This window comes from Aspergillus pseudotamarii, assembly GCF_009193445.1.
Source record: "Aspergillus pseudotamarii strain CBS 117625 unplaced genomic scaffold BDV38scaffold_55, whole genome shotgun sequence".
NCBI lineage: Eukaryota > Fungi > Ascomycota > Eurotiomycetes > Eurotiales > Aspergillaceae > Aspergillus > Aspergillus pseudotamarii.
The window spans coordinates 135488-162198 of NW_022475069.1; the positions used below are offsets into that span (position 1 = coordinate 135488).

Consider the following 26711-nt stretch of genomic DNA (forward strand, 5'->3'; position numbering starts at 1 on the left):
GAAAAGCGTGTCCCGTTGATCCATGGAAAGCCGGGCGCAAGGATCGTTGCAGGAAAAGCGCCATTAAGAGCTATGCGACACGAACATCAGCACGGTTCATCATGATATAGAGCTAGAAGTGTAACATATGTAACATAAGACTGTACATATTAGGGCCATGGAGGCAGTATATAAACCACTTGGAATTAATTTTGGTATATCTTACAGCTCAGTTTTCTTGTTCAAACGGTCAACGTTCTTTGCGGGCGGCGCTCCGTCATTGGGTTGGGGCATGAAACCCTCCAGTTCCATCCACTCGGCCGCAAATGCTGTAATCAGCAGGCTCCAGTCTTCCACGGTAGCTAGATCCAGATGTTCGCCATCGTCCGGGACGCCCTTCTCATTGTGCCACACCACTGGGAATCCTTTGGCGGGATGAGCGTCGATGACGTGTAGAATTTCAACACCACGTTCCAGGAACGGTAAATGGTCATCCTGTATGCCGAGGAAAGTGGTAATGTCATGCTCTGACTTCGACATATCAATGAACCATGCTGGGTTAGATGAATCAGCAGAGGACTTGAATTGCTTAAGGTCTCGAAACCGCTTCTCTAGTTGAGCAAGCTTCTTATATGCCCAATGTGTAGAGGAGAAGTAGGACTGTATAGTAGGACTCTTAGATCCGAGGAGATCCAAAAGAACGAACAGAGATATAGAAGACAGAGGGGTCTTGTACGTCGACATGGCAGGGTTCATCTCTGAATCCCAATACTCAGCGAGCGAACGCGCCCCGTACAACGAATCCGTTGCGGTCCATACTTTGAATGCTTCCTCTCCATCCAAGAAAATCACCTGGATACCCTTTTGCTCCTCCAACGACGAGTCGGTGTTGCCCTCTGCTTGCATCTTCTCCCACTTCTTGGTCAAAGCAGCATCAATGCTCCTCATGGAATGCATAAGCATAGCGCAAGGGGCGGCGCTGTCAATGGCCCCGATGAAACCCTCTGGCGAGTATTTACTATCATAATGCGCGACGAGTGTAAGCCTTCCAACGTCGCCCGGAGCTGCCCACGGAGGATCACGAGACGCAATGAGATTTACAAAGGGAACCTCCTTTCCTTTCGATACAGGTGTTGTCGACGTGGAGTTCTGGAATTGGATATTCCAGCTTGGCAGGGTCGTGCGGAAGAAGTCCGCAAAGTGCTGGAGGACGGCTGCAGAGCCCGCCGTCCCGGAGACTCGAGGCCTTAGGATAGGCGCCAATAGTGCTCCATCATGAATGTTGAAGTCGTTGTTCGGACGTGGAAGGGCATTCAGTGTGTTATCGGAGATTTCCTCGTAGGCTTGGCCAACAAGTAAGAAGTACAAGAGGGCAATGCCCATCGAAAGCAAAGGGCGGAAAAGGCCACCGTTAGCAGAAGACATGGTGAGGTCCGAATGCTAACAGGGATCACGGTCCCTGTTCAAGCGACGACCGCGGATAAGCCCGAACTCGAACAGACCTCCAACAAAGGAGCGAGCATAAAAGACAGCTTCAAAACAAGGGATGTTTTAAGTTGACAGAAAGCTGGCCGGTGGTGAACAACGAGAGCTGATCGGCGCCAAGACCGTCGCGGGTCACGTTCCGGAGATCATCCGCATTCCGTCATCTTTTTCGAATGCGACAAGCTACGGCAACTCTTCTCGACCAATGCAATTGCCCATGATGCGACCTCAGATCTTATTGCATCCGCAATTGCGCACGTTGCTTCCCCGTGGTGTGCGGAGAGATCTCAACAGCACCATATTCTCTCGGCTGAAGACGACTCAAACGCCATTTCGACTCTCCAAAAATGAGACCCCGGCTCTGAAACCGAAGGAAAGCAATGCGGCAGTTGGTCGGAGCTCACCACAGTCGGCCACGGCACACGCGAAGACAACTATTCGACGAGGTACGCTTTTGTGGTAACTTGAAAACGGAACATTGGTCCTGACGGAGTGTTGCAGGTCCGCCGGAACGCATATTGATCTACCATGGTGGAACGGGCAAGACAATCTTTCTGGGGATGTTGCGGATCACGACCATCTTCCTTTTTGGTGTGTCGGTCCTGGTTGTCGCACCGGCATTTGCATCCGATGAGTTTCCTTGGTATTTAGCTCCTGCTGGTAAGAATGACTATCTACCGTGACGATTCGTTGGCTAAACACGTTTGTGCAGTTGTTGTTGGCGGAGCTCTACCCATGCTTTTCGTTTCTTATACATCGGCTCCCTTCGTGAACTTCGTGCACCTCGCTCTCCCCGCTTTTGCCCGGCGTTCAAAGGAACAGACGATTCAATATGCGAAGAACCTGCCTCCGACAGCCACATTATATATTAACACTATGAAGTTCACGACTATTCCACGACAGACCGAGGTGCGACTGGGGGACTTGGTTCCTGACAAGGCCATCCTTCGTCCTGTGAGCTTTCGCAACAAGAATCCTGCCCCGCTGCCCTGGTGGGCAGGAAAGACTCTACGGCAATTCTACGCGGCAGAGAAGAGTCAGCCTGGCAGAGAATCCACGACATTCTACCCCGAATTGTGGGAACATGTATACAAGCAGATCCAAAAGAATCCCTCACCAAAGAGATGAAAATTCAAGGAAATATCCCCCGTTTATATGACTGTAACATAAAGCTCATGAATCGCTAAGGTTAGAGTAGTGGCTGAATAATTCACTACTTCTCTCTCCTTAACGAATAACTCTTCGCATTCACTTCTAACAATTCACTCTTACTACACTCCCTCAAGAAATATTCCGACCATTTTCGCTGTTACTTTCTCTGTTCCTTTCATGAGGGCAGTGTTTCCCTTTTCCCTGTGTTCCTCGCTGGTAGTCTTTTCTCTCCTCACTTTACAATCGCCCACCTCCTCTCTCTGTCTATCTTCACGACCTCTCACTTTCCCTCCTCCCAGCTCCATCGACTCTACACTTCTTCTCTTAGTCTTCTTCCATCACCTATCGTCACCATCCACCTGTACCCAAGCATTAGCCATCTACTTTGGAACAGCCAACATGTCCAACAAACCCAAGCCCGACACTCTCTTGGGTCTCACCAACTCCGAGCAGAAGGTCCTCCTCCTGAGCATCGTCTGCACCGACGAAAGTAATAAAGTATGTACACCTCACTCCCCCTTCAAACCCAAAACTCCAAATTAACATAAACTCGAGCTCGATTTCGGCAAACTAGCCCATTACGGCGGGTACAAGAACTCAGCCTCCGCTAGTACAACGTATCGAAACGCAAAGCGCAAGCTGAACGACTACACGCCAGAACCACCCACCGCCGAGGGCTCCACAGCCAACACCCCCAAGAGGGGTCGTCCCCCCAAGAAGGCCGTGGCCCCAGAACCCCCAATGGCTGCCGACTCGGAGCCCGCGGAAGAAGGAGCAGCAGCACCAGCTCCGAAAGCGAAGCGCCAGCGTATCACAAAGAAGGGTATCGCACAGGTGATCAAGAAAGACTCGTATGAGTATGCCCTTCTCCTATTGCGCAAGAGATGTCAGAGTGAACACTGCTAATCTAGTGGCCAAATCAATCGCAGCAGCGAAGACACCGTTAAGTCTGAGCCCAGTTCCTCCATGGCCAAAACCAAACGTAGCATTAAATCTGAGGATAGCTCTGTCAAAGGAGAGGATGTTTCGATCAAGGAGGAGATGGCGTCCATTAAGCAGGAACCGGAGGATGTCTACGACGAATGCAAGACCGAGGATGAGACCCCTATGTCCAACGAGCAGCTTGATGCTCAGCTCGACGCTATGTACGAGGCTGCCCAGGCTGGTGTCAAGGCTGAGGCGGAGGATGATGCTTAAGTTGTCATCATCGTTTCTTGCTATGATGGTTTTCAGAGCGGACGGTGGAGTTATCTAGGAATCTTTTGTTTCTTTTCTTATCACTAATTGGCTACTATTTCGTCAAATAGGTAGCGAGAATTTGGATTGTTGCTCAGGATAGGAAGATCTAAGGGTCCGGTATCTGGTGGTCTATCTAGCGCTGTGTTACATGGTACATAAACTCAAAAAACAAGAAAGCTCCGCTCTTATCATTCAATGCTATGGGTACTCTAAGTGTAACTCGAGGATCAGCGCTTTTGTTTTATAAAGAATCTGTGTTTGATGGTCGAATTATAATGAGAGATGTTTCACGGTTGGGAACAAAGAAAAACAGAGACAGTCGTCCCTGTCAGCAGGTATACTCAAAGGCCATTGTAAATAAAAAAGAAGTCGTCTTGAATTTAGTATTCCCTATATAACCACGCCGGCCGAAGGTTAATCAATTAAGATCCCAATCAACACATATTAACACATTCCCCAACTCCGAGCAGAAACCCCTTTTATAAAGAACATGACGGGGCAGACTTAAACAAACACCGAATGAGTGAAGAAGCACCCGGAGTATAGAGTAGCAAATGGAATCACAGAGCTTCAATAGCCTTAAGAAGTACGTCCAGGCCTCTGTCGGTGACTTCATGGTCATGGACTTCGGAGGATTCGCGCAGGGCCCAGGCGACATCGCTCCACCAACCCAACCCAATGAAACCACCACCTTTCCGGCGTTCAAGACTCTCTTTGAGACGACTAGTGTGTTCCCATTGCTTTGCGGCGACCTCCGCTCTCTCGATGACCTTGCTGGAAATACCGCACATGGCGGCACAATGCATACCGAAACTACCTTCGGCAACGCCGTCTTCGAGTTTATACAGGAACGTAACACGTCGCTCCTTGTCGTCCACATGGATCTTCATGCGTTTCGGTGTGATCTCAGGGTGTCCTTCAAACTCAGCCGCCAGGGAGTGGTAGTGGGTCGCGAAGAAGCCCAAGGCTCCGATGTGCGTAGCAACATGGTGCAGTACGGCTTGGGCCACGGCTACTCCATCATATGAGCTGGTTCCACGACCCAATTCATCGAGGATAACCAAAGATCGGGGAGTAGCCTCAGAGAGAATCTTCTTTGTTTCGGAAAGCTCTACGAAGAACGTCGACTGAGCGGCGAAGATATTGTCATTCGCGCCTAGACGGGACATGATGCGGTCGACAGGGGTCAACCGTGCAGACTGGCAAGGCAAGTAACAACCGATCTGAGCCATGATGACTGCAACACATGTCTACAAAGCAATGAGTTAGCGAATTGCAACGAAAATCAGAAACGAGGACGTACCATTCGAAGGACGGTAGATTTTCCGGCAGCATTAGCACCAGTGAGAAGATCAATGTTAGCACGGTCACCTCCCAATTTGACGTCATTCGGTATGAAGTCTTCCACAGCGGAGAGGAGGCACGGATGGCGTAGTTCCTCGAATTCGAGTACGCTTCGCTCATCCTCAACAAAGACAGGGCGGCAACTTGGTTGTCCCAGAGATGAGGAAGCCTTTGCAAGACTTATCAAACAGTCCAGCTGAGAGATAATCTTGACCGCTGCTAGCCACGTCACATAGTGTTCGTCAAATCGGGCATAGAATCGGCTGGCGACTTCTTTCACAATCTGACTATGTGTCTCTTGGGCTTCCTGTAACTTACGGATGATCGTCCGAAGTTCAGGGAAATAGTACCGTTTCACTTGTTTGGTTGCTGACATCTGATCCCAGTTCTTGGGAATGTTCTTTACCTTGATTGGCACTTCCAATTGGTAGATCTCCTTGCCATTGTCACGGTAGCAGATGGCAGTAGAGCCTAACTCGCGACGAACTCGCTTCAGAAGACTATCAAGCTCGCTGTGGAGTTCTTCGATATGGTCTTGGGAGTGGTCGAAGTCTTCTTCAATGCCTGGTTTTGGTACCAGAATACCATTCTCTCTTGCTTTGGTGCGGTCGAATGCTGTTTTCCAGTATTCAAGCAACTCATTCAGGTCCGGCATCGCACTTATCAACTGACCAATAACGCCTTCTCCAGAACCACTATCCTTAAGAAGGCTCACGGTGTATTCAATTTGCTCGAAACCCTCCAGCACGCGCAGGAAGTCCTGAGCCTTGCAATTAGCAGCATGAATACGGGAAATCAGTCGTTCCAAATCAGGCATTTTGGTTAATTGTGAAGAAAACTGATCCCGAATGCTAGGATCCGCATTAAGAGCATCAACAGCATCCAATCTGGCATTGATCTTCTTCGCATCTATCAGCGGGTGGCAAACCCACTGTTTGAACATGCGTTTTCCAAATGGTGTGATGCAGCGATTCAAAAGCTGGAATAGCGTCCCATCAGAGCCGCCATCAAATGAGTTTGCAAAGATTTCCATGTTGATAAGGGTTTGGCCATCCAACACTAGGCTAGAAGCCTTCTTGATTGGGTCGTACGAGGAGAAGTTACCGATTGTTATTAAGTCACGGTCAAGTTTCAAAAGCCGGAGATATTGCACCAGCGCCCCAAAGGCTGACATCACTAGTTCTTTATCGCGAGCAGCTCGCAGAGCTTCCGGCCACACCTTCAGGTTGTCATCATCCTCGGAAACAAAGTACTCGCTGACGTCCAATTCCTTCACCGCGATGTCGGCTTCCCAGAACTCTTTCCCTGGCTTCAAATGGTTCCAAAGGGTAGTGGGGCCTGTATTGTTCTTCAAAATGCGCAGTGCCTTCTGTGAAATTGTAGACTTTTCGAGAAGAAGTTCTTGCGGGCGAGTCTGGGCCACGAATGTTTCAAACTTTGTCATGTCGGCATCATCGACGAACTCTGACAAAAAGAATTGGCCCGTCGCTGTGTCAACGAAAGCTAGGCCAAACGCAGGGGAATCCTCTATGATGGCTTCCTTGATAGCAACACAGTAAGTTGACATATCATCCTGCAGCATTGAGCCCTCAACCAGCGTTCCAGCAGTAAGGACAGAAGACAGCTCTCTCCTGATGACCTTGTCTTCTTTGCCCCCTTTCTTGCCATCCCTCTCGCGCATTTCCTTGCCGAGGGCGGACTCTATCTGGTCGACGCGAGCAATCTTGAACCCCTTGGCGACAAACTGATTTGCCCAGTGATCTAAACTCATTTCAGGAACGCCAACCATACGCATGTTGACGCGATCGGTAAGTTTGAGATCGAATAACTGGTGTCCAATGGTGGCGTCATTTTCATAAAGCTCGTAAAACTTTCCCTTCTTAAAGAACACGACCGTGTCCCAGAACTTCTGCTTGATCTCCCAGTACTGTTTTTCGAAGGGTGAAAATTTGGCCCAGGCCAGTGGAGGTATATAAAGGGTACGAGGGTCGTAGTCAGGGTGGCCGGGGGAATGGCCATCTATATCCCGAATATTTGCCAGCCAGGCATAGCGTTGCTCTGGCTCTGTAACATGAGCTTTCTGTTTGATTCCACTAGCTGGGCTCTTCGACTTCACGGGGACTGTTCGGTTCTGACGAGGCTCAGCACTGTCCGGATCGTACGTCCATTTCACCGCCGAGCCAGAGGATGCATCTGGAATGTCCAAGTCTAGATCTTCCTCCAAGGATGGAACTGGAGGTATAGAAGAAGACTTGGGCTTCGGTTGAGTTGGCCTCTTGCGTTTCTTTGAGGCCTTCACGTCCTCATCTGAGTCATCCGCCACAATAAAATCATCCATATCTGAAACAGTCAATGCCTGTCAAACTGCAACGAAGACTTATGAGACCAATAACTCACCTTCATCCGAGTAGCCGACATCATCTCCACCTTGTTCAAATTCATCATCGCTCTCGGGAGACAACTTTCTTCGCTTAGATACTTTACTACTTTTCCGGCCTGGGCGGAATATCTTTTCGTCGTCATCCTCGCCTTCTGAATCGGACTCGAAGTAGTTGACCTGCTTTTTAGACTACAGGCAATCAGTATACACTATAATACAGAAGCCTTGGGGACATGGTGTCTTACCCGTCGAGATGGGGAATCGGTCTTAGCGTCATTAGAAGTCGCCTGCTAATATAGTGAGCGAAGCTCCATTGGCGTCAAATGTGAGATCCTGCCAAATCACTAATCATACCTGAATATGGCTCTCATCTTCCTCAGGCTCAACCAGATCACTACTCGGTACTGGGCTAAGGTCCGAGAGCTGTGGGAGACTCTTCTTCTTGTCGCTCTTCACGGACCCTCTAGCAGCCCCGCGCTGCTCCGATACCCTCTGGGCAGGCGACGAAGCTGGTTCAGCATTGCGAGCAGTAGATGGAGTCGACGGTGATGACTTTTGGAAGAAACCTAGAATTGACTTCTGGTTCTTCATGTTCTGGGTGCTAGAAGTAGTTCGTTTGAGCACTCCGGAGGGAGGCGTTGCCGCCGGGGATGAGGATGCGGGCGGTCCCTTTGCCATTCTGGATTGATTGTGGTAAAGATAGGATTTTGAAACTCTATTAGAACATATCGTACAGAGTAGATAGTGAGAATCTATTCAACTCAGACAGATAGGGGTAATGCCGATGTGACGCTCTTGCGACAAGGGCAGATGCTTTCCTGCCGGGCGGAGAGTTCGATCTATCAATTCGTCCGAAGGGCGTCGCGCGTCGACGCGTTTAGTGGTTTTCCGCCTTCATTCCGTCAATGCCTCAGGCGTCACGGGGCCTACACGTACTCCGTCAAACTTGCCTGAGGTTGGGGCGGATAAGGTGGATCCGGAGTGATGCGCATGGTCAGCCCTAACACCCGCCCCTTAAAAGGCTTAAACAAATAATACGCTTTTCAATTGTCATACTACTTAGCAGACTAATGTTAGCAATATGCCGTCTCATACCGAATCAAAGTATGAGTTTGGTGGACCGTGAGCTCAACTCTCCTCCAGTACTGGTGTATTAACTGACTACTTCTAGTTTGGGTGCTGCTGCCATCACAGTGGGCCTCCCCATTCTGCTCTTCGTCTTCGCCTTTACATGTAATGATGTGACTGGCTGTCCAGTACCATCACTATTAAACCCTCGTACCCTAAGCTGGGAGAGGCTAAAATCCGAGACTGGATGGCCCCTTGGGGGCGTCTGGGAGCTTGGCAGTTGGGAGGTGACCGGCATGGTGCTTGCATATTACCTCCTTAGCATGTTCCTCTGGAAGGTTCTTCCTGCACAGGAAGTACGCGGCACAAAGCTGGTTCAGCACGGTCGTCCATTAACGTACCGCTTTAACTGTATGAGGATTCATGTGAAATGCAGCTCAACACTAGCCTTTGCTGACATTCCTACCTAGCTTTCTCGTCTAGCATTGTTCAGCTAGCTGTCTGCGCCGTTGGAACATATCTAAAGGGGGCAGACTTTGTTGTCTGGACGTACATCGCGGACAATTATGTGCAGATATTGACCGCCAACATTCTGATATCGTATTCCCTTTCCGTGTTTGTATACGTTCACAGCTTCAGCGTGGACACCAACTATCCAAACAAGGAGCTTCGTGAGTTAGCTGCTGGTGGAAACACTGGCAACTTTGTATACGATTTTTATATCGGTCGCGAGCTGAACCCTCGCGTAACTCTCCCACTCTTCGGCGAATTTGACATCAAAACCTGGTGCGAGATGCGCCCCGGCCTAACTGGATGGATATTGCTCAACTTAGCATTTATTGCCAAGCAATACCGCACTTATGGCTTCGTCTCGGATAGTATCCTCTTCACTGCTTCCGTACAAGCATTCTACGTGCTTGACGGTCAGTATAACGAATCCGGCATTCTTACTATGATTGACATCACCACGGATGGCTTTGGGTTCATGTTGTCTTTCGGAGATCTCGTTTGGGTACCCTTTCTCTACTCAACCCAGTGCCGATACCTCGCTGTTTATCCCTTACACCTGGGATGGGCAGGCATCGCCACCGTAAGTGCGGTCTTCGCACTCGGGCTGTACATTTTCCGCGCTGCCAACACGCAGAAGAACGTTTTCCGTACCCAGCCTAGTGATCCAAGTGTGGCGAATTTGTCGTACATTCAAACCAAACGAGGAACAAGACTGTTGACGGCAGGATGGTGGGGCATGTCTCGCCATATCAATTACTTTGGGGACTGGCTGCAATCCTTGCCCTTTAGTTTACCGACAGGACTGGCAGGCTATACTATCATATCGGCCGGTAGTGCAGCAGCCTTATCAACGGACTTCAAGATGCTTGATGGGCGTGAGGTCGTCCAGGGCGAGGCCAAGGGCTGGGGAGCCATTTTTACCTACTTTTATGTGCTTTACTTTGCCATCCTCTTGATGCACCGTGAGCGGAGAGATGATGCTATGTGTGCGAAGAAATACGGAGACGACTGGGAGGAATACAGGAGGACTGTGAAGTGGAGGATCCTGCCTTGGGTCTACTAGATGGACGGACAACCTGGCAAACATCTATTACTTTTGTACATCAATTAACTGGAGAGGTATATGTGCATGGCGGGCCTTGTTATCTAGTCTTATGGATCACAATCCTGGACATATTAATGCTTGCATTCAGGCTATTCTAGGAAACTATAATAATACTTTCAAACACGGAAGAATTGTGAAACTAGTTGCATATGGTTAGCCGGATACACATACTTCAACAAATAGCAATCCCATGGATGCGCACATATAAGCCATACGAAGATTTAGCTCTACGAGACGAGCCTCATACATGTATATGAGATAGACACGTGTGGATTAAATAGAGTAGGGGAAAGCGATGGGAAATGAGGCAGGGTTCCTAAAATGGCACTGCCAGGTAGTTATGGCAGGGACTAAGCATCGTACAGCGTATCTACAAGTCTAATATAATACATGAGGGAAGTATGGTGCGAGTGCAACTATAACCTACTCACTCCAGCCCTTCTTTCCTCCTCTTTCATAAGAGGCAGGGCCTTTCTTTTTCAGTTATCCGTAGCGGGCTGAGGAGCGCTTTCGTCCGATTCCCAACCAGGGGCACTGAGTCCGAGCCGTTTAAACTCCTCGTCGCTGACGATCTTGACCGTCTTGAACTTCCACTTACCCAACTTGAGGAATAGGATATTACCATCGACAATGAAGTCTTTGGTCTTCTCCGCTGGCCAGGTTAAAATGGGTGTAAAGGCCAGGTCGTCTGACATTGGGCCAGAATCTCCCGGGCGGCTCCCCACATAAGCCCCTTTGTTCGAAACAATGCGATGGCCTTCACCTTTAGAAGTAACCAGGCCCGCAGACCACAGGATCTTGTGGAAGTTTTGGCCATAGACCAGAGACTCGGGGAGAGTAACCTGGATGCTTGGCATGTTCGTGAAATTAGTTTGAGGAGCATACTGATTTCCTGACTGAGGATTTGTGAAACCCGACGTCGGTGACTGGGCGTGGCTAGCAGGTGGACTGGAGTTTTTTTGCAGGGGAGTAGGTTCAGCTGTTGACGACCGTGAGCGGAACAATTGACGGTGTTGGAGAGCAACTGCATCCGCCTCTTGTTTGCCGTGGATAAGCTCCACGAACTCTGCCGCCAACGCGTGCTGAGCAACCCGTTTGGATGGGTCTTTGTTTTGCTCTTCCATGAGCTTGGCAATCTCGGGTAGGGGAAGGAAAGTAAACATTTTAAGATAGCGCTCGACAACATCATCCGGAGTTCGAACAAAAAACTACTATTTGTTAGTGATCTTCTTTAAATAGGGCACACCGTCGAACAAACCTGATACAGCTCGAAAGTAGAGGTCATATCCTTGTCAAGCCAAATAGCGTTGCCGGCAGACTTTCCAAACTTTTCACCATTTGGTGCCGTCAGCAGTGGCGTTGTAAGCCCAATAGGGTTATCAATATCCTCTTCCAAAGGATCTCTCTCCTGCTCCATGGCCGTGTTCTTGCTAATGGCCTTCACGGAGTCCATACCGAAGAGAATGTTTCCATACTGATCCGTGCCTCCTACTTGGACCTGAACACCCTTCTTGAAGAGAACCCACCAGTCCCATGCCTGCAACAGAGGGTAAGAGAACTCTGAGAATGACATGCCATCACCTTTCGACAGCCGGTTCTTGACACTAGATTATATGTCAACAAATATGTCCAGGAAGGAAAAGGGTGCATAGAACGTACGTCTCCCTGCCAAGCATAGGGCCAAGTCGCATGTGAGCGCCTAGGTCCCGAAGAACCTCAATGAATGGTACCTTATTCCACCATGTGTTGTTATTTACCAAAGAACGCTTCCATGCCCATGTTTTCTCGTATCCATGTCTCTTGCCGTACTGTTCAATGCTTGCGCCCAGCTTCTTCAACTGCATGTGCATGCTGGCCATGTTCGCTTTTCGCACCGAGCTGTGGACTTGCTCTCTTCCTTTCAATCGTCCTGTTGGGTCGCCAACACGAGATGTGGCACCACCAAGCTGTTTCGCATTAGACAAGCAGATAGATATTCTCGGTAGAAGTATACTGACCACCCATGTTACCGGCAAACCCCATACGTAACCCCAGGCCAAAACCATGAACGGTAGCATGTGGCCGACGTGTAAAGAAGGAGCGGTAGGGTCTACTCCCGCATACATCCCTGCCCTCTTCTCCGTGAACACTTTATGTAAAAGCTCCCGCTCACTATAGGCCCGAACGGAAACAAGTCAGTCACAACGTCCAGCAATTACTGAGAGTAGCAATAGCTTCTGATAATAACTTACCCGACAACATCATGCAACAATCCTCTGTCCTCGAGATGTTGTGCAAAGTTCTTCCGCTTGCCAGCTTTGATCTCTTCGGCGAATTCAGCCCACTCCTTCTCCGCCTCTTTCGTCCTCCGTATGTGCTGCTGTGTGATCCATCTTGTTTGCTCAACGACACCACCACTAGCCGTGATCCTTAGCTCAGGTCGACCGACATTGGACAGCAATGCACTCTTTTGCAGGGTCTCGGCCGTCCGTACATAGTTGCGAACGCTCCATACTGACTGACGGATCGGGGAAGCGACTGGGACGCGGAGACGCGCCGCGCGAGGTAGGGTTCCTAAGTGCGGCCTCATCGGACCAGATTCTTGCAAAATCAATCAATCGCAAGCAAATATGCGATTGCCTGTGTGTGAAATTGAACCAGAATGGGAAAGCGCCTGGCTGATATTCAGTAACTTTTAATCTGATCTCCGACGATAAGAAACCGACGGAGAATCTTTGATGCGGAGCTTATTTCCTAAATCGTCAAGACGATCCAGTTGGTAATTTTCGCCAGTGAGCTTTACATTCACACATCGATGGGTTTCATTATTATGCCCTTTTCTTAAGTAAATGAACCCTATGAAGGTATCTTCTGCTTCGCTACCAAGTCTTTAGCCTGGATTGTACGGATTACAAGGTTAGGTTAGTTAAGACGGACTACGTCTGAATATATGGCCAGATAATTTAAATTATGAACACGTTGATATTGCAAAGTGCTCGCTTGGTACATAAGTATAAGTAATTGAAATCAGGTCGTCGATGTGCAGAGCCCTGTCATCAAGGCACGGTCCAAGGACAAGCGCCATTCCAGAGTCATTGACACACAACTTCCTCGTGAGAGGAGAACACCGCCAAGTATTGTGTTGTATCAGAGATGCCTGCATCGCGTCCGTCGAAGTAACAAGGTGGTGTGCCGAACGCCTTTATCACCCTCCCTCCGTCAGGATCCAAACAGCCCTTAAGCCCCGAAAGGAGAGCCGCAAGGTTCCATGAGAAGAGATAGATCAACTATTACACGCTAGGCTTTCATCATCTATCATCTGTTAGCAATGTGTACGCATGAGTCTGAAGGAAGCAAAATGTATATCTCACCTATTCAAAACTTGGAAGGATGAAGAAAGAAATTTAGACGCGGAGCTTCGGAGATTTTTATGTAGTGGGCCATTTAACGCTAATCCCTGTTGGTTGGGCGGAAGGATTCTGCCACATCTTGCAATTATTATTCTGAATCTACCATCTTTCAGTCAATGATACGTTTTGGATTAATGTTAGGGATTGGACTTGTAAAAAATCTCTCATTTCTTCTCAATTGAACAGCTTTCCCTCGAACTTGATATCTAACACAAGTATGATCTTGAGTAGAGTGGGGCAGCTTCCTCCGCGCCTTTGCTCAAGCTATATCGGGATCTCGAACTATCTCCGCACCAGTAGAACAGGATTGAGAGCAGGTATCCAAGGTCGTACTTATCCTCCAAGATTGTTTCATACAAGGTCCACCCTTTGTGAACAAAATGACACTATAGTGGAGCACCCGCAGTTCCTAGAACAATACAAGCAAGCCGGTACATATACCTTGTATCCTCGCAATATCCTAATCTTCGAGCAACCTGAGAAGCTAATGCGTTAGCTATGCAGTTGAATTCCCTGCTGCTACATACGATTTTGAGTCGTTTCTCTCCAGGGCTACCCCAGACGAAGAAGTGGTACTCCATGGCTATCTCGGGGTCCGTAAGGATCTGTCCAAGAAGCTCGCCTTTGTGCGCTTGACAGATCCAACAATGAGGCATAGCATCCAGCTAGTCTCGCTCGCCAAGAACGGTGCATTGGAGAAGCTGAAGTCTGTGAGAGCCAACAGCCCCGTTGCTGTCCGAGGAAAGGTTAAGGCGAAGCAGGCGAAAGGCTCCGAGATGGAGAAAACCGATCCCTGGGAAATCCAGGTTGACGATATTCGGCCACTAAACGACTTCCCAAGTGATATCATAATGAAGTCCGATACTGTTTTTGCTCCGAAGCAGCGATTCCTACAGTTGCGTTCGGACAGCGAGTTGCGTGATGCGCTGCGATTCCGCGCTCAAGTGCACAATGTCTGCAAAGAAGAGCTGGAACAATGTCAACCACCGTTTGTGGAAATCGAAACGCCTCTTCTGTTCAAGTCGACCCCCGAAGGTGCTCGTGAATTCCTTGTACCAACCAGAAAGCGCGGCTTGGCGTATGCTTTGCCTCAGAGTCCGCAACAGTATAAGCAGATCTTGATGGCGAGTGGGATACCAAGATATTTCCAGTTCGCCCGTTGTTTCCGTGATGAAGATCTCCGTGCAGATAGACAGCCGGAGTTTACTCAGGTAATGGCGCTCCTCACCGTATCAATCTATCTTTAATCTACATCTCTAACAATTTGACTAGCTCGATATGGAAATGTCTTTCGCAACCGGGGAGGACGTTATGCGGACCGTGGAAGGAATCATACGTAGACTGTGGTCAACTTTGATGAAAGACCCCGCGCCATCAGGCCCCTTCCAAAGGATGTCCTACCAGGACGCCATGAGTCGCTATGGCTCCGACAAGCCCGATACCCGGTTCGGAATGGAGATCTCGCGAATTGAGCACCTTCTTCCAGTGGACCTTGTCAGCAAGATTACACCCCTGGCCCTCCCTATAGTTGAGGTCTTCAAAATCGAGAATAACGAGAATGATCCCGCTGCTATGTCCGAATTCATCTCTCAATTCCTTGACTCTCCAGCCGGTGTACCCTTCAACAACAACCCAGAAGGTGGCCCAGGTATTTTCGTGTACGACGCAAAGAAACCCTTATGCGGTTTACAGCCGTTCGGCTTCGAGGCCGCTGAGTACTTAGAAGAAATACTCGAGCTTGACCACGGTGACCTCATCGTAATCCAAGCCCGTGAAGAAGCCCCCTTCTCCGGCGGCTCGACTCCAATCGGTGACCTCCGCCGCGCCCTCCATTCCGCAGCTGTCACTTCCGGATTCAAACCTGCCCCCACGGGCTTTGACTTCCGCTGGATAGTCGACTTCCCCCTCTTCTCTCCTTCAAGCGACTCCGAGCCTGGCCAAGGCGGCGCAGCCGGAATCTCATCCACGCACCACCCTTTCACGGCCCCCAAGACTGCTGCTGACGTCGACCTCCTCCTAACAGACCCCACAAAGGTTGTCGCAGATCACTATGACCTGGTCGTCAACGGTGTTGAACTTGGTGGTGGCAGTCGTCGTATCCACGACGCTACGGTCCAGGAGTTCATCCTTCGAGACATTCTCCAGATGCCCGCTGAGCGGTTAGCGGATTTCTCCCACCTACTAGAAGCTCTGCGAGCGGGCTGCCCGCCGCACGCTGGTTTGGCTTTGGGATTCGATCGTCTTGTCGCCGTGATGCTGGGCAAGGAGTCTGTGAGAGACGTCATCGCATTCCCCAAGATAGGCAAGGTTGGAGAAGACCCGATGGTTAAGGCGCCTAGCGTTATGACTGAGGAGGCGTTGGAGACATACCATCTTCAACTTAAGGAGTGATTTTGGTCTCGTGGCTACGACTAGCCAAGAGCTGTATATATACGATGGGTCTGTACTATAGATAGATGTAACATATGATACCCGATCTCTTCTCAAGTGGTTTCTAAAAGACCCGTAGTGTATTTGCATTCTAGGCCATTTGGCCAATAGCTATCGATGAAATAATGCAAGATATAGAAGGAAATTCATGGCTATATATACCTACAGTTCGGAGATGTCACGAAGAGCAACCATGTCTGTTATACAAAACGCCATCACCGTACCAAAAGGGAATCAATCTAATACACAGGAAACCAAGACAAGGCTACAGCGGAGGAATACCACTGAGTAACTATGCCGCGTTGGCAGGACGAGAACTGGACACAGATGCCGACTGAGATACGATCTGGTTTCCTGTCTCTCCATCTTCACCTTCGTCGTCATAGTAGAGATAATCATCCTCGTCTTCTTCGGGTTGACCGAAGGCGTTCCTCCAGACACCGTCCCATAGGCCCTTCTTCGTAACGAGACCGCCGACAAGCAGAATGGGAAGTTGCCAGATACTCGCCCAGAACAAACCGCGGGCCGTACCGTTGGCACCTTGATGCTGCCAGAAATGGTATGCTTCTTTCACCAGCCAACCGTTGGCGATGGAGCTACTGACCAAGAAGCCGTGGCCGACAACACCAACATACCAAAGGCCAATGGAGATCGGGAACATCAGAACGGAATAACGCAACGCGACACGGGCATTGCGAGCGGGATTGACCCAGCAGAGCATCTTGTATCCGGCTCTCTTGTATTCCTCGCGGATAGTGTGGGAGAGGGCGTTGAAATGGGGGAATTGCCATGCGAATAGAATTCCTCCGAGCAACCAGCCACCAATGCTATCTTGGCTGAAGAGCATGTCGCGCCATGTGTCGTGGCCCGTTGTTGCTGTCTGACCTGCCGCTGCGACCCAGCCCATCAACGGAGGAATACCTCCGACGATAGCACCGACCCAGGTATTGATTACATGTATACGCTTCAATGGTGTATAAACGAAGGCGTATAGGAAGATGTTAGCAGCCGACAGACCAGTCACGGTTGGGTTGGTGCCGAAGTATAGCAGAGCGAGACCCGACGCGGCTGTAGCAACGGCGAACAGAAAGGCAGCACGGCGAGAGACGAGACCACGGACGATGGGGCGATTTCGTGTCCGGGACATAAGTGCATCATATTTGGGTTCGAACATCATATTCAATGTATTGGCGCTGCAGGACGAAAGAAATGTTCCCGCCGTGAGGTAAAGAAGGGTAAGGGTAGAAGTTGAAAGGGTCGGAAGCGGCGTCATTGATGGGTCGAGAGCAAGGAGAGACGAGATAGGATACATGCCATAAGCAGATGTCGTAGACAGCACGATCAACACTGAAAGACGAGGTTTCGTGAGAGCAAGATAGGCGGCTATTTTGCGGCGGATAGAGGTTTTGGGGAGGGCGGCTGAGAGGTGCGACAACTGCGCGGAGGCATCTGGCGGAATAACATGATCTGCTTCATTATTCCCAGCTGCCTCTTCCTTTAGGCGTTTCCTTCGGCGATGAGGCAATTCTGACTCAATTGATTCCGTAGAGGTCGACCCCGCCTCGCCTTCGCTTCTGGAGGTATTGGCAGCATTCGTATGCGCGGAACTGGTGGGAGATAATGACGGGGGAATGCCATCCTTGCTCGGTGTGCCCTCAATGCCTCGGTTAGCAGAGAAATACGTCTTCTGGAGGACGGCGGAAGAGGATTGATCATCTGCAACGCTTGACTGTGATCGCGCGGACGACAGGAAGCTGCGGAGGGCGGAGGGAGGATGAGGACGGTTGTTGCGTATAAGACATCGGGAACACACAATGGACGGATCCCGGGTCGATCCCAGCCTCCGGAAAGAGGAGCGGAGGAGGATCATGGTGAAAAGGACATTAAGGAGGATCTGTTAATATATCATTGAACCTCGTAGAACGAGGTCAGAGTTCATGTTGCCCTATCGTGACGGAGAATAATTCCTTCGCCCGGCGGTAGGGACCATAACCGCAGTTCGGCGAGTTGTTCTGACAGCTATCAATCAGTCCACTTATCTTCAAAAAAAAGTTCCGTCCTACAACTCTCACCTCAGCGATCTGGCTTGGGCCTTTCTGTTTTCATATATTTACAACAGTTAATTCAAGATGGCCGCTTCCATCATGGAACCCCTCCAGCAAAATATTATCACCCCTCTCCAACCTTACCTCCGTCAGATCGTCTCGTCGCTGCCGGAACCCGTCCACGATACCGTCACCTCGCTGATCGGATCGTCCTGCCACAACACTCTTTTGGTTGATCTTGATGTCACCAAAGATCCTGCCTGCACGTCCCTTGCTATCTCCAAGGCCCTCGGAATTGCCATCGTGGGTGCCAGCGCTATCGTGAAGGTTCCCCAGATTCTGAAATTGATCGGATCTCGCTCCTCGACCGGCGTGTCCTTTGTGTCGTACGCTCTCGAAACTGCTAGCTTGCTCATCACGCTGTCGTACAGTGTGCGCAACCAGTTCCCTTTCAGCACTTATGGCGAAACCGCGTTGATCGCCGTACAAGATGTAGTGGTGGGTGTCCTGGTGTTGACCTTCGCTGATCGATCAACTGCGGCTGCGGCATTCATTGCTGTTGTTGCGGCCAGCGTGTACGCTTTGCTTTTCGATCAAACTTTGGTGGATGCGCAGACTATGTCTCTTTTGCAGGCCGGTGCGGGTGCCCTGGGTGTTGCGAGCAAGCTGCCCCAGATCATTACCATTTGGCGCGAAGGAGGCACTGGACAGTTGAGTGCTTTCGCGGTATGTACCAGGTTTTCTTCCGCTCTCAACCAGCTTGGAAACTCGACTAATGTTGATCTAGGTGTTCAACTATCTTGCCGGTTCTCTGTCCCGTATCTTCACTACCCTCCAGGAGGTAGACGACAAGCTGATTCTGTATGGCTTCATTGCCGGCTTCACTCTGAACGTGATCCTGGCAACCCAAATGATGTACTATTGGAAGGCGCCGACGAAACCCAAGAAGGCGAAGAAGGCAGCTCCCAAGCCCGTGGAGAGGGCTCCTGTTGCACAGAGCTCGGGCGCATCTGCCTCTCCCAAGCCGTCTGGAAAGACCCCCACTACGCGACGCCGTGGTTAGTTCCGGTATTGATTACTTTCCTCAGTACGCAGTTTTAATGATACAACGTAATACATTCTCTTCACGAAGTGTTCTATTCTCATTCCCTCGTAACTTCCCCAGACTATCCGTCCAAAGTATTACCTCTTCCCCGGCTCCGCCCCAGTAGTCATAAACCTCAAAATATCCTCCAACGGCACCGCAGGCTCCACAAACTTCTGCTGGTGATGCTGTGCAGCCGAAGCAGGCGCAATATCAAACTCAAACCCAGCCCCAGCAGACTGCCTCCTAACACCGACAATCTCCATCTCATCCTCCTCCCCTTCCTCCTCATCCTCACTCTCACTCCCCTCATCCTCCAACACCCTCGCCAGCCCCGTAACAACATTCTGCACGCCCATCTCCCTCTCCTCGAGCGTAAAATTCCCTCCCCAATTCCTCCGTCTTGCCTCCTGATTCGCCTCCACGGGCGCCCAATCCCACAACTCCGCCAGTTCCGCCTCCGCCAGCCCGGATTTATCCTCCAGCGCAGATGCGCCCGCCTTGCGACCGCGCGCAACCCAGTCCTCGACGCGGGGGTCAAGTTTCGTCCGAAGAAGCTGTTCGAGTGTGTTGGCCTGCGTACGGCCTGGATAGTCAGGGCCCGGATAAGCGACGAGGGAGGTCAAGAGATCACGGTTGTCGGAGAGGTGGTCGGAGACGCTGAGGAGGTTGTTTGAGATGATGCTAGCTTGGGATTGGAGGGAGGACCTTTTTTTTAATCATTTATCAAACATTAGTTAGCTTATTTACAACAATCACCTTGCACATGCATTCATGATTCAGTGAATTGAGGCACAGCCGACTAAGCAGACAAAAGAACTAGTTGGAACAGGTATAGACATACCAGGAGGGCAGAGGATCACTTTGATTCAGACTTGTGATTAGGGACGCCAGCGAGCGCGTGAGCTGGACCAGTCGCTGGCGAGACTGTTCAAGGGTTTTGAGCTGTTCTTGCGTTGGGGTAGCCATTTTCCTCTTTTCCTTTCCCTTTTGGGGGGGGGTGCTATTGGTGCTTTGACTTTTGTGTTTTAATGGTTTGTGGTTGAAGTGCCGGGAGGTACTGTATTGTTGGATGCGATTTGGAGATCATAATCCACGATGGCGGAGATTAGATGCTATCGCTTGATCGGGTTTAGTGTATGCACTCACTTTCCCTGGGTCCCCCTCCAATGGATTGAACGGATCCTCCGTACGTCCACCACCCGAAGTAAATACGATAAGCAGTCCTAATGCACTGTACAACTGGAATTCACCGGACATAACGGCCCACGAGCCCCTCCCCCCCTTCTGAAATAATGCTATGCTCAGCTTAGACTCTGGTTGATTTTACCGGTGGAAGATCCTGCAGAGTTCTATTATTATCATTGTCGGGTTTGCATGGGGGTGATTGGAGCTTGGCTGGGGGACATGAAACTTTTAGACGCCTGTCGGTCCAATCTCGTCTCTCGCTATGCCGTGTTTATTTTTAGAGTCTTGCATCCTTCGAGGTTCTGATCTTCTGGGTGAGTGAGAGGGGGAGGGTGTCTGCTGTATATAATCTGTTACTTTGACCGTAAGATTTTCTTCTATTTACTTTCTTGTTCTTTGTTTGTATGTGTGTGCGAATTTTGCTATGTATTTGCGACTATGATATATGACATGAGATGGAAACCGACTTCCATCGTGGAGGAATACAACATGGACAGGTATTATTTGGTGAATTAGTGTCAAGGAATGGAGGGGGTATATCGCGACGAGCACAGTTCTCTTCATCGAGTTCATGAAACATAACGACATGGCAAAACGCCAACGCAGACGGCTGAGATCGGAACTACTAACATGCACGAACCCATGCGTCATTTATCGGCCCAGGGACCTTTTGCATGAACCAGTCTTATGACCGTCAGTCACTACTACCGCTTCTGCTTGGAATCCTGGCCAAAGTACTCAGGGTACTCGGGGGTTTTCTGTTTCTCCCCGTCTGGGGAAAGGTTCAGGGGAGGCGTTGCGACAGCGGACGCGGTTACCTCGGCGAGATTCTTGGAATAGCCCACATCGCGATAGTGTCCATCGGTGTCGACGAAGCTTAACCCTTGCTGCTGTTGCCTGTGGGCCTGCTGATACATGGTGGGACTGTACATTTCGTGGTAGTTCGCCCACGGGGTACTGATGCCAGTATCATTCCACCGGGCATGGAGGTGGCTGGATTGTCGATGCTTTCGGGCCTTTCTGCGACGCCACCGAATGAAGAAGAAGCAACATATGGAAAGTGCGCACAGCAGAATCACGAATCCCAGGACCGGGAGCGCAATCACCAGAGCCAGGTTGACCCCAGGACCACCGGTTGAGGTTGGATTGATGAGGTCTACCGTTGAGGATGGTAACAGCGACTGGCTGAAGATCCTCGTTGGGCTAATCGGGAATGCAAAGCCAGTAGGTGTTCGAAAATGGCAATTATAACGAAGCGCTTCAAGGACTGCGATTCAGAGGTTCAAGTCAGCTATGCATGTTCCTCGGAATGACGGGGAATCTAACGCACAATTCGCCATAAAAACCTGCGATTGACCATTTGTTGGATCCTGGGTCTGGGTCTGGGTGAAATTATAGCACTGCTCGCATTGGGTGATGAGATTGTCGGCGAACGACGTAGTCCCACACCAGGTGTAAAAGTTGTTCGCACCCGGGTCTGTCAGATCAAACTCTAGGGCTCTGTCCAACGGCTGACAGTTCACCGTGCACTGCGTGGAGATATTGCTCACACTCTTAGGGTAGCCATAGACACAGGAGGTGAACGTATAACGAAGATTGTCTGCAAAGCTCGGATGGTTAGAGAGCATCAAGAGGCGGACTCGACATATACTTACAAAGTCCCCAGTCCAGATCCGTCTCCCCAGAAGATGGGTCACTGTAAGTACTTCGCAACTGACAGTCGACACACTGCTTGAATTGAGACCCTTTGTTGGTGGAAGTGAAGTCCGTGTCTAGACAGGTAATCTCGGACCCCGTGGTGTTGGCCGATTGCTTATTGCAAACGTTCGCACATGGCGATCCTGGTGTTGTCCGCAACGCCACAGCCAGCGGCACTAAGTGGCAGAGGAGAATTAAAGCTGCCGCCCAGATAGACGTAGATCTTGGAACTAGGCCCCAGGAGCCGGGCATCTTGGGGTCGGGAATGGTCACCAGATACTGTCTGCACTACGACAGCCAAGAGGAAAAGAGTGCCCGCAGTGCTGGCATTTAATACTCAAGAGCAACTGCGGACACAATGTGGATGAAAAGGAGAGGGGAAGCACCTCAATTGTCCGGTGCGGGAAGCAGAGGGTGACGAGACGGTTGAACTTGCGGTCTTTTCACAGTGACTGGACCCCGAAAGAGAGACCTTTCCGGTACCTTCGTGGGATTGATAAGGCGCAGCGTAGCATCCGTGGTACGATCATCGTGCTTTGGAAGCTGTCAAGCATACCCAAGCTAGTCAAGACTGAACAAGCATGCAGTGTGCAGCCGGGCGCTAAAGAGTACCTGTAAAAGACGGGCACTGGAAGGGGGAGATCCTTGCCCAGCGACAGGCGATTCGTGTGATGGGCGTGACGAGGGATTGGTGACGAGTGATTGTGATTGTGACGGCTTCTGCAGATGGTCGCTTCTCCTCTGCGCTTGAGGCTTTCCATTCGTCGATCTCCCTTGGAACCCCTCATCTTTTGGGTTTCCTACCGATCCTCATTGGCGGAACGATCATTGGTACGATGCACTGTGCAATTCTTGAGCTTCGGAACATCCCTCCGAAGTCGTCGACTGTTGTGTTGCCCATTTGCAGTTCTTTTGGAACCCGGCGCTTAGAAGAATCAACAAAATCACACTGTCCCTGCATTGCGTTGGCTTTTTTATCCCCAAATCAGGCTATGCAACAGAAAGAATTAATTAAAATGAATAAAATAAATAAATCAAAATAAAATAAAAAATAAATTCCTTGACGCCATTCACTATGACTTGATGCCATTATAATAACAGATAATAATAATAAAAATCATCATCATAATAAAATCATTGTATACAAATTCTAATCCCCGAGAAATAACTGTCGGTCATCACTCCGCTAAAATGCCCTCCGCGCCAAACATCTGTTAAGCGCAATTCACCATCATTGGCTGTCATATGACAGGGTAAATCAAATCGCTCATAGACTACTGCTAGTAGTGTACTTGGTCGAAACCGATTGATATGGAGCAAAAGAGAGAAAAACGACAAAAACAAAATGAAAAAAAAAAAATTAAATAAAAATAAAAAAAACAAATAGAGCCTCCCACATGAGATACGAATTAGATAATAACGCCACTATGCAAGTTTGTTATTTCTCGCCGGTGGCACCGAAAAGAAAACAGAGAGGCGAGACATGAAAGAAAAAGAAAAAAAAAAAAAAAAAAAAAAAAAAAAAAAAAAGGAAAGAAAGATCCAGATCGGATGGTCAGTGTTTGTCATGACTCATGGTAGCTTAACGTATCGGTCATTTGCAGGAACCTGTTCTTGCACAGAGAGCTCAAAGCATTATCTCGAATCCAATATAGTGGAAAGTCACTATCCGTAAAGATCGTCGTACGATGGAACTAACTCCTGTTCTGCAACCGGTGCAGGCTTCGGCCGAGGCATCAGTTTGGTATCACGAGTTGGTCGGTGTCCCAGTCGAGGGTCTTCAGACGGTACCGAAGGGATAGACGATGTATAACTGGTATGCCTCGAGCTTGATGTAGCTGGTATAGATGCTGTCGGTTCGGTCGAAGCGCTCTGCAAACTGAAGTGACGCATTCGTGATGTGACCGACAGCGGTGGTGATTTGGACGCACGCGAATAGGCATCGCTTTCCTCACGGGATCTCGTACGAGACCTGTCTCGTGGATATCGAGTCTTTGGACTATAAAGGCCGGATATGGAATCCTCTTCCTCATCAACAGAGGATTCGTCAAATCCATCCTTCACTGTAGGATGGGTTTTATGTCCTACTATAGGACTGGGAGGGGGCGCCTTTTTCTTTGATCCCCCTCGTACTTTTGCGTCGTAGTGTCCCGTCGGCATGGTCATGGCTGAATCAGTGGATGATGTCCGCTCTTTAAGATTTCCCAAAGGTAGAGTAGATGTGTGGCCATGACGATCGAGCGAATCAAGAGAACCATGTCGTCGACAGTGGTCCAACATTTTAACGGGTATTGAGGTGGGTGTTCCAACAGGCGATTGCTCATATTGACTCCAGGAGCCTGCATTGGGATACGTGATAGCTACATCTCCCCAGCGAGAGTGCAGCTCCGAAGAGAGCTTCCGCTTTCTTCGTAGTTTTTGGATAATACCCGTCATGATATCTAAAGGGCTTTTCATAAAATGAAGTCTGCCCACATATGCGTGGGAGGCGTATGAGCTTCAACTGATGACGAGTGGCTCAAAGCATACAAAAATTCGTCAAAAGAGCGCGTGACACATACCTTGAAACTGGCAAGCTATGCGTGTCGCCTTCTACCAAACCGTCAAGGGAGGTCAAAGACTATCTAAACGGAGCAGAAGACGGGAAATATTGAATTAATGGAGACCGCCAGTCTGCATGGGATGATGATATATCAGTATACGTCCATCGACGATATACCGCCCGTCAAATGACAGCTGCATGTTTTTCTGAATCGGCGGCAGAGGAAAGGTCTTTCGGAAAGATAGACCGTCAACGGACGGGTTCCAGGGCAAGTTTGGTGCGAGTAGGGGACGCGTCTTGGGCCCGGCAGTTTGGTTCGCCCCTCTTCTACCCCCTTCCGGTGGAGGTTGACAGAGCACCAGTAGATGAAGAACGACAGACCGATCTCCCTTGGTTACCGAGGGGTCTTCGAAAGCGGCACAACGACTGGCGATGGTAACTGGCCCTGGGAAGCTGGGCCGACCATGATTATGACAAGGAAGGCAACCGGGTCCAACATCCGGCTTCATAGCTCAAAAGATAGGGCCGAACGAGGGGTGAATATTACGGCGCAGTCATCTTGCGTCTACGGTCGCCCACCACGACATGGATGTCAAATGTAAACTGGCGTGGGTCTTGGCTTGGCGTGGCGCTTCATGGCCACCATCACACTGGCGAGCAGACAGGGGACAGGACAGAGACTATGACTTGGTAGCAAGGATGTTGTACAACTCCTTGCCGTTTATAGGTGCGTCGACCCCGCGAGCGCAAGCGATGCAACATCACCTCACAGGGGAGGTGGAGGGCATCCATTCGTATGACTGGCGAAGTGTCAGATGAGTTAATAAATGAGGCCCGTTGTGTTCAAGGGACCAAAGTCTCCTTACCTAACGTCTCCACAGACACCAACACCTGATTTGCACACGGAACCATAATTCCTTCCGTTGTAGAGGGGGGGAAAGAGGGGAAAGGGAGAAAGTCGTTGGCTGGCGCGAGAACAAGCACCCGGTTGATCGTCGCGGTTGAACCCGAACCATCCACCGAGCTTATCTACGCGCCGTGATGGGGACGACGTGGGATGGCCAATATAATAAACTCTTGTCCAAGATAAACGAATTGTTAATGCGCTGCAGCTGGACATTTTAGGATTTTTGACAAGGTATGAACGCCCAAGAGAACGTTCCCGTCAAATGACCGATGACAAATTCCTCCTCGAACAATCCTTGCCCTAATATCCCGATTGGGCAACTTTTGACTTGATGCTTGTAAGTAGCCTCAATCGCTGTACAACGGCGGTTAATATTCTTTTACGAGTTATAGTTATTTAGTGTTGATCTTAGTAATTAAAAGTTTGCTCGGCTCAGCAGTCCATTTACTGCAAGAAGTAGTGGTTGAAGTCTATCAGTACTTATTCGACAAGATACCTGTAGTCTGTCCATTCATTGTACAGTAGACTGCCAATGCTATAGCTTTAGGCCCACGATAGATCATATCCCACCTCCAGATCGTTCTATTGCCTACTTCCTGTGCAATTTAATTGATATTAATATTTCTTTCTCTTTGTTTCTATTTTCCCCTCCCTTCTTTTTGTACATCCATCTCTTTATTTCTTGAGTAGCCCATTTAGTCCCACTCTCAATACCCGTCGGAATGCAACCCTGCAGATGGTAAGGACGTCACGCTCAGAAGTACTACTAGTAGTAGTAGTAGTAGTAGTAGTAGTGGTAATAGGCACTATAGCCAACAAGACACAAGCGCCAGTGCCAGCTTCAATGATAGCTCCCTATAATAAGTCGGACTAATGGAGTCATCTTACGCCCTGTGAGAGTGGCCCCTCACAAGTATGCACCCATGTCGACTAAGTAAACTAAGTAAATAGGTGCCACCAACTCTGTAGTACTTTTTACAGCTCTTTCCTTTTTCCTTCCCTATGTATGCTCTTCTGTGCCGCAGGTGGGCTATTTCAAGTACTACTAGTAGCAGGAATAGCTCAGTTATCTCGCCTTTTTTTCCTTTTTTTTACTACCTTCATTCTACCAGTGGACTTGATTCATTCCCACAGATCTTGAACTCGAAATATGCAAGCATTTTTGG

General features: G+C 49.6%; 14 protein-coding genes across 14 annotated transcripts; 7 read left to right on the forward strand and 7 right to left on the reverse strand.

Annotated features, from left to right (window-relative positions):
- Window positions 1-7: 7 nt before the first annotated feature.
- Window positions 8-1523, reverse strand: BDV38DRAFT_163765 (glutaminyl-peptide cyclotransferase family protein). The gene is made up of 2 exons (XM_032051835.1): window positions 206-1523; window positions 8-70 (listed from the first exon to the last, which is right to left on the reverse strand). The coding sequence occupies exons 1-2, from the start codon at window positions 1402-1404 to the stop codon at window positions 64-66; spliced, it is 1206 nt and encodes a 401-aa protein (XP_031910381.1). The 5' UTR covers window positions 1405-1523; the 3' UTR covers window positions 8-63.
- A 27-nt stretch (window positions 1524-1550) lies between these two features.
- On the forward strand, window positions 1551-2693 carry BDV38DRAFT_163790 (uncharacterized protein). The gene is made up of 3 exons (XM_032051837.1): window positions 1551-1910; window positions 1966-2124; window positions 2177-2693. Exons 1-3 carry the CDS (start codon window positions 1670-1672, stop codon window positions 2590-2592), a joined length of 816 nt encoding a protein of 271 aa, XP_031910382.1. The 5' UTR covers window positions 1551-1669; the 3' UTR covers window positions 2593-2693.
- A 322-nt stretch (window positions 2694-3015) lies between these two features.
- BDV38DRAFT_285979 (putative histone h1.3.) lies at window positions 3016-3813 on the forward strand (the record flags this gene model as incomplete). Its single annotated transcript, XM_032060591.1, has 3 exons — window positions 3016-3114; window positions 3172-3473; window positions 3528-3813. The coding sequence occupies 3 exons, from the start codon at window positions 3016-3018 to the stop codon at window positions 3811-3813; spliced, it is 687 nt and encodes a 228-aa protein (XP_031910383.1).
- Window positions 3814-4334: 521 nt separating this feature from the next.
- Window positions 4335-8469, reverse strand: BDV38DRAFT_163769 (mismatch repair ATPase MSH6). The gene is made up of 5 exons (XM_032051836.1): window positions 7934-8469; window positions 7825-7866; window positions 7597-7768; window positions 5159-7539; window positions 4335-5105 (listed from the first exon to the last, which is right to left on the reverse strand). Exons 1-5 carry the CDS (start codon window positions 8255-8257, stop codon window positions 4416-4418), a joined length of 3609 nt encoding a protein of 1202 aa, XP_031910384.1. The 5' UTR covers window positions 8258-8469; the 3' UTR covers window positions 4335-4415.
- A 188-nt stretch (window positions 8470-8657) lies between these two features.
- Window positions 8658-10481, forward strand: BDV38DRAFT_163818 (ergosterol biosynthesis ERG4/ERG24; the record flags this gene model as incomplete). The annotated part of the gene is made up of 3 exons (XM_032051838.1): window positions 8658-8701; window positions 8751-9058; window positions 9118-10481. 3 exons carry the CDS (start codon window positions 8661-8663, stop codon window positions 10218-10220), a joined length of 1452 nt encoding a protein of 483 aa, XP_031910385.1. The 3' UTR covers window positions 10221-10481.
- Window positions 10482-10741: 260 nt separating this feature from the next.
- On the reverse strand, window positions 10742-12831 carry BDV38DRAFT_285982 (tyrosine--tRNA ligase MSY1; the record flags this gene model as incomplete). The annotated part of the gene is made up of 5 exons (XM_032060592.1): window positions 10742-11470; window positions 11521-11866; window positions 11922-12208; window positions 12260-12413; window positions 12494-12831. The coding sequence occupies 5 exons, from the start codon at window positions 12829-12831 to the stop codon at window positions 10742-10744; spliced, it is 1854 nt and encodes a 617-aa protein (XP_031910386.1).
- A 353-nt stretch (window positions 12832-13184) lies between these two features.
- Window positions 13185-13601, forward strand: BDV38DRAFT_255637 (uncharacterized protein). The gene has a single exon (XM_032055442.1). The coding sequence runs from the start codon at window positions 13280-13282 to the stop codon at window positions 13511-13513; it is 234 nt and encodes a 77-aa protein (XP_031910388.1). The 5' UTR covers window positions 13185-13279; the 3' UTR covers window positions 13514-13601.
- Window positions 13185-14462, forward strand: BDV38DRAFT_255638 (uncharacterized protein). The gene is made up of 2 exons (XM_032055443.1): window positions 13185-13553; window positions 13613-14462. Exon 2 carries the CDS (start codon window positions 13869-13871, stop codon window positions 14145-14147), a length of 279 nt encoding a protein of 92 aa, XP_031910387.1. The 5' UTR covers window positions 13185-13553; window positions 13613-13868; the 3' UTR covers window positions 14148-14462.
- On the forward strand, window positions 14299-16042 carry BDV38DRAFT_285983 (tRNA synthetases class II-domain-containing protein; the record flags this gene model as incomplete). The annotated part of the gene is made up of 2 exons (XM_032060593.1): window positions 14299-14862; window positions 14924-16042. 2 exons carry the CDS (start codon window positions 14299-14301, stop codon window positions 16040-16042), a joined length of 1683 nt encoding a protein of 560 aa, XP_031910389.1.
- Window positions 16043-16164: 122 nt separating this feature from the next.
- On the reverse strand, window positions 16165-17977 carry cox10 (protoheme IX farnesyltransferase). The gene has a single exon (XM_032055444.1). The coding sequence runs from the start codon at window positions 17949-17951 to the stop codon at window positions 16374-16376; it is 1578 nt and encodes a 525-aa protein (XP_031910390.1). The 5' UTR covers window positions 17952-17977; the 3' UTR covers window positions 16165-16373.
- A 37-nt stretch (window positions 17978-18014) lies between these two features.
- BDV38DRAFT_255643 (putative monosaccharide-P-dolichol utilization protein) lies at window positions 18015-19283 on the forward strand. Its single transcript, XM_032055445.1, has 2 exons — window positions 18015-18852; window positions 18914-19283. The coding sequence occupies exons 1-2, from the start codon at window positions 18211-18213 to the stop codon at window positions 19187-19189; spliced, it is 918 nt and encodes a 305-aa protein (XP_031910391.1). The 5' UTR covers window positions 18015-18210; the 3' UTR covers window positions 19190-19283.
- Window positions 19279-20740, reverse strand: med8 (RNA polymerase II mediator complex subunit MED8). The gene is made up of 2 exons (XM_032055446.1): window positions 20055-20740; window positions 19279-19918 (listed from the first exon to the last, which is right to left on the reverse strand). Exons 1-2 carry the CDS (start codon window positions 20177-20179, stop codon window positions 19309-19311), a joined length of 735 nt encoding a protein of 244 aa, XP_031910392.1. The 5' UTR covers window positions 20180-20740; the 3' UTR covers window positions 19279-19308.
- A 362-nt stretch (window positions 20741-21102) lies between these two features.
- Window positions 21103-22348, reverse strand: BDV38DRAFT_273669 (uncharacterized protein; the record flags this gene model as incomplete). Its single annotated transcript, XM_032057713.1, has 3 exons — window positions 21103-21665; window positions 21729-21998; window positions 22054-22348. 3 exons carry the CDS (start codon window positions 22346-22348, stop codon window positions 21103-21105), a joined length of 1128 nt encoding a protein of 375 aa, XP_031910393.1.
- Window positions 22349-23761: 1413 nt separating this feature from the next.
- On the reverse strand, window positions 23762-24532 carry BDV38DRAFT_285988 (uncharacterized protein; the record flags this gene model as incomplete). The annotated part of the gene is made up of 1 exon (XM_032060594.1): window positions 23762-24532. One exon carries the CDS (start codon window positions 24530-24532, stop codon window positions 23762-23764), a length of 771 nt encoding a protein of 256 aa, XP_031910394.1.
- Window positions 24533-26711: the final 2179 nt, after the last annotated feature.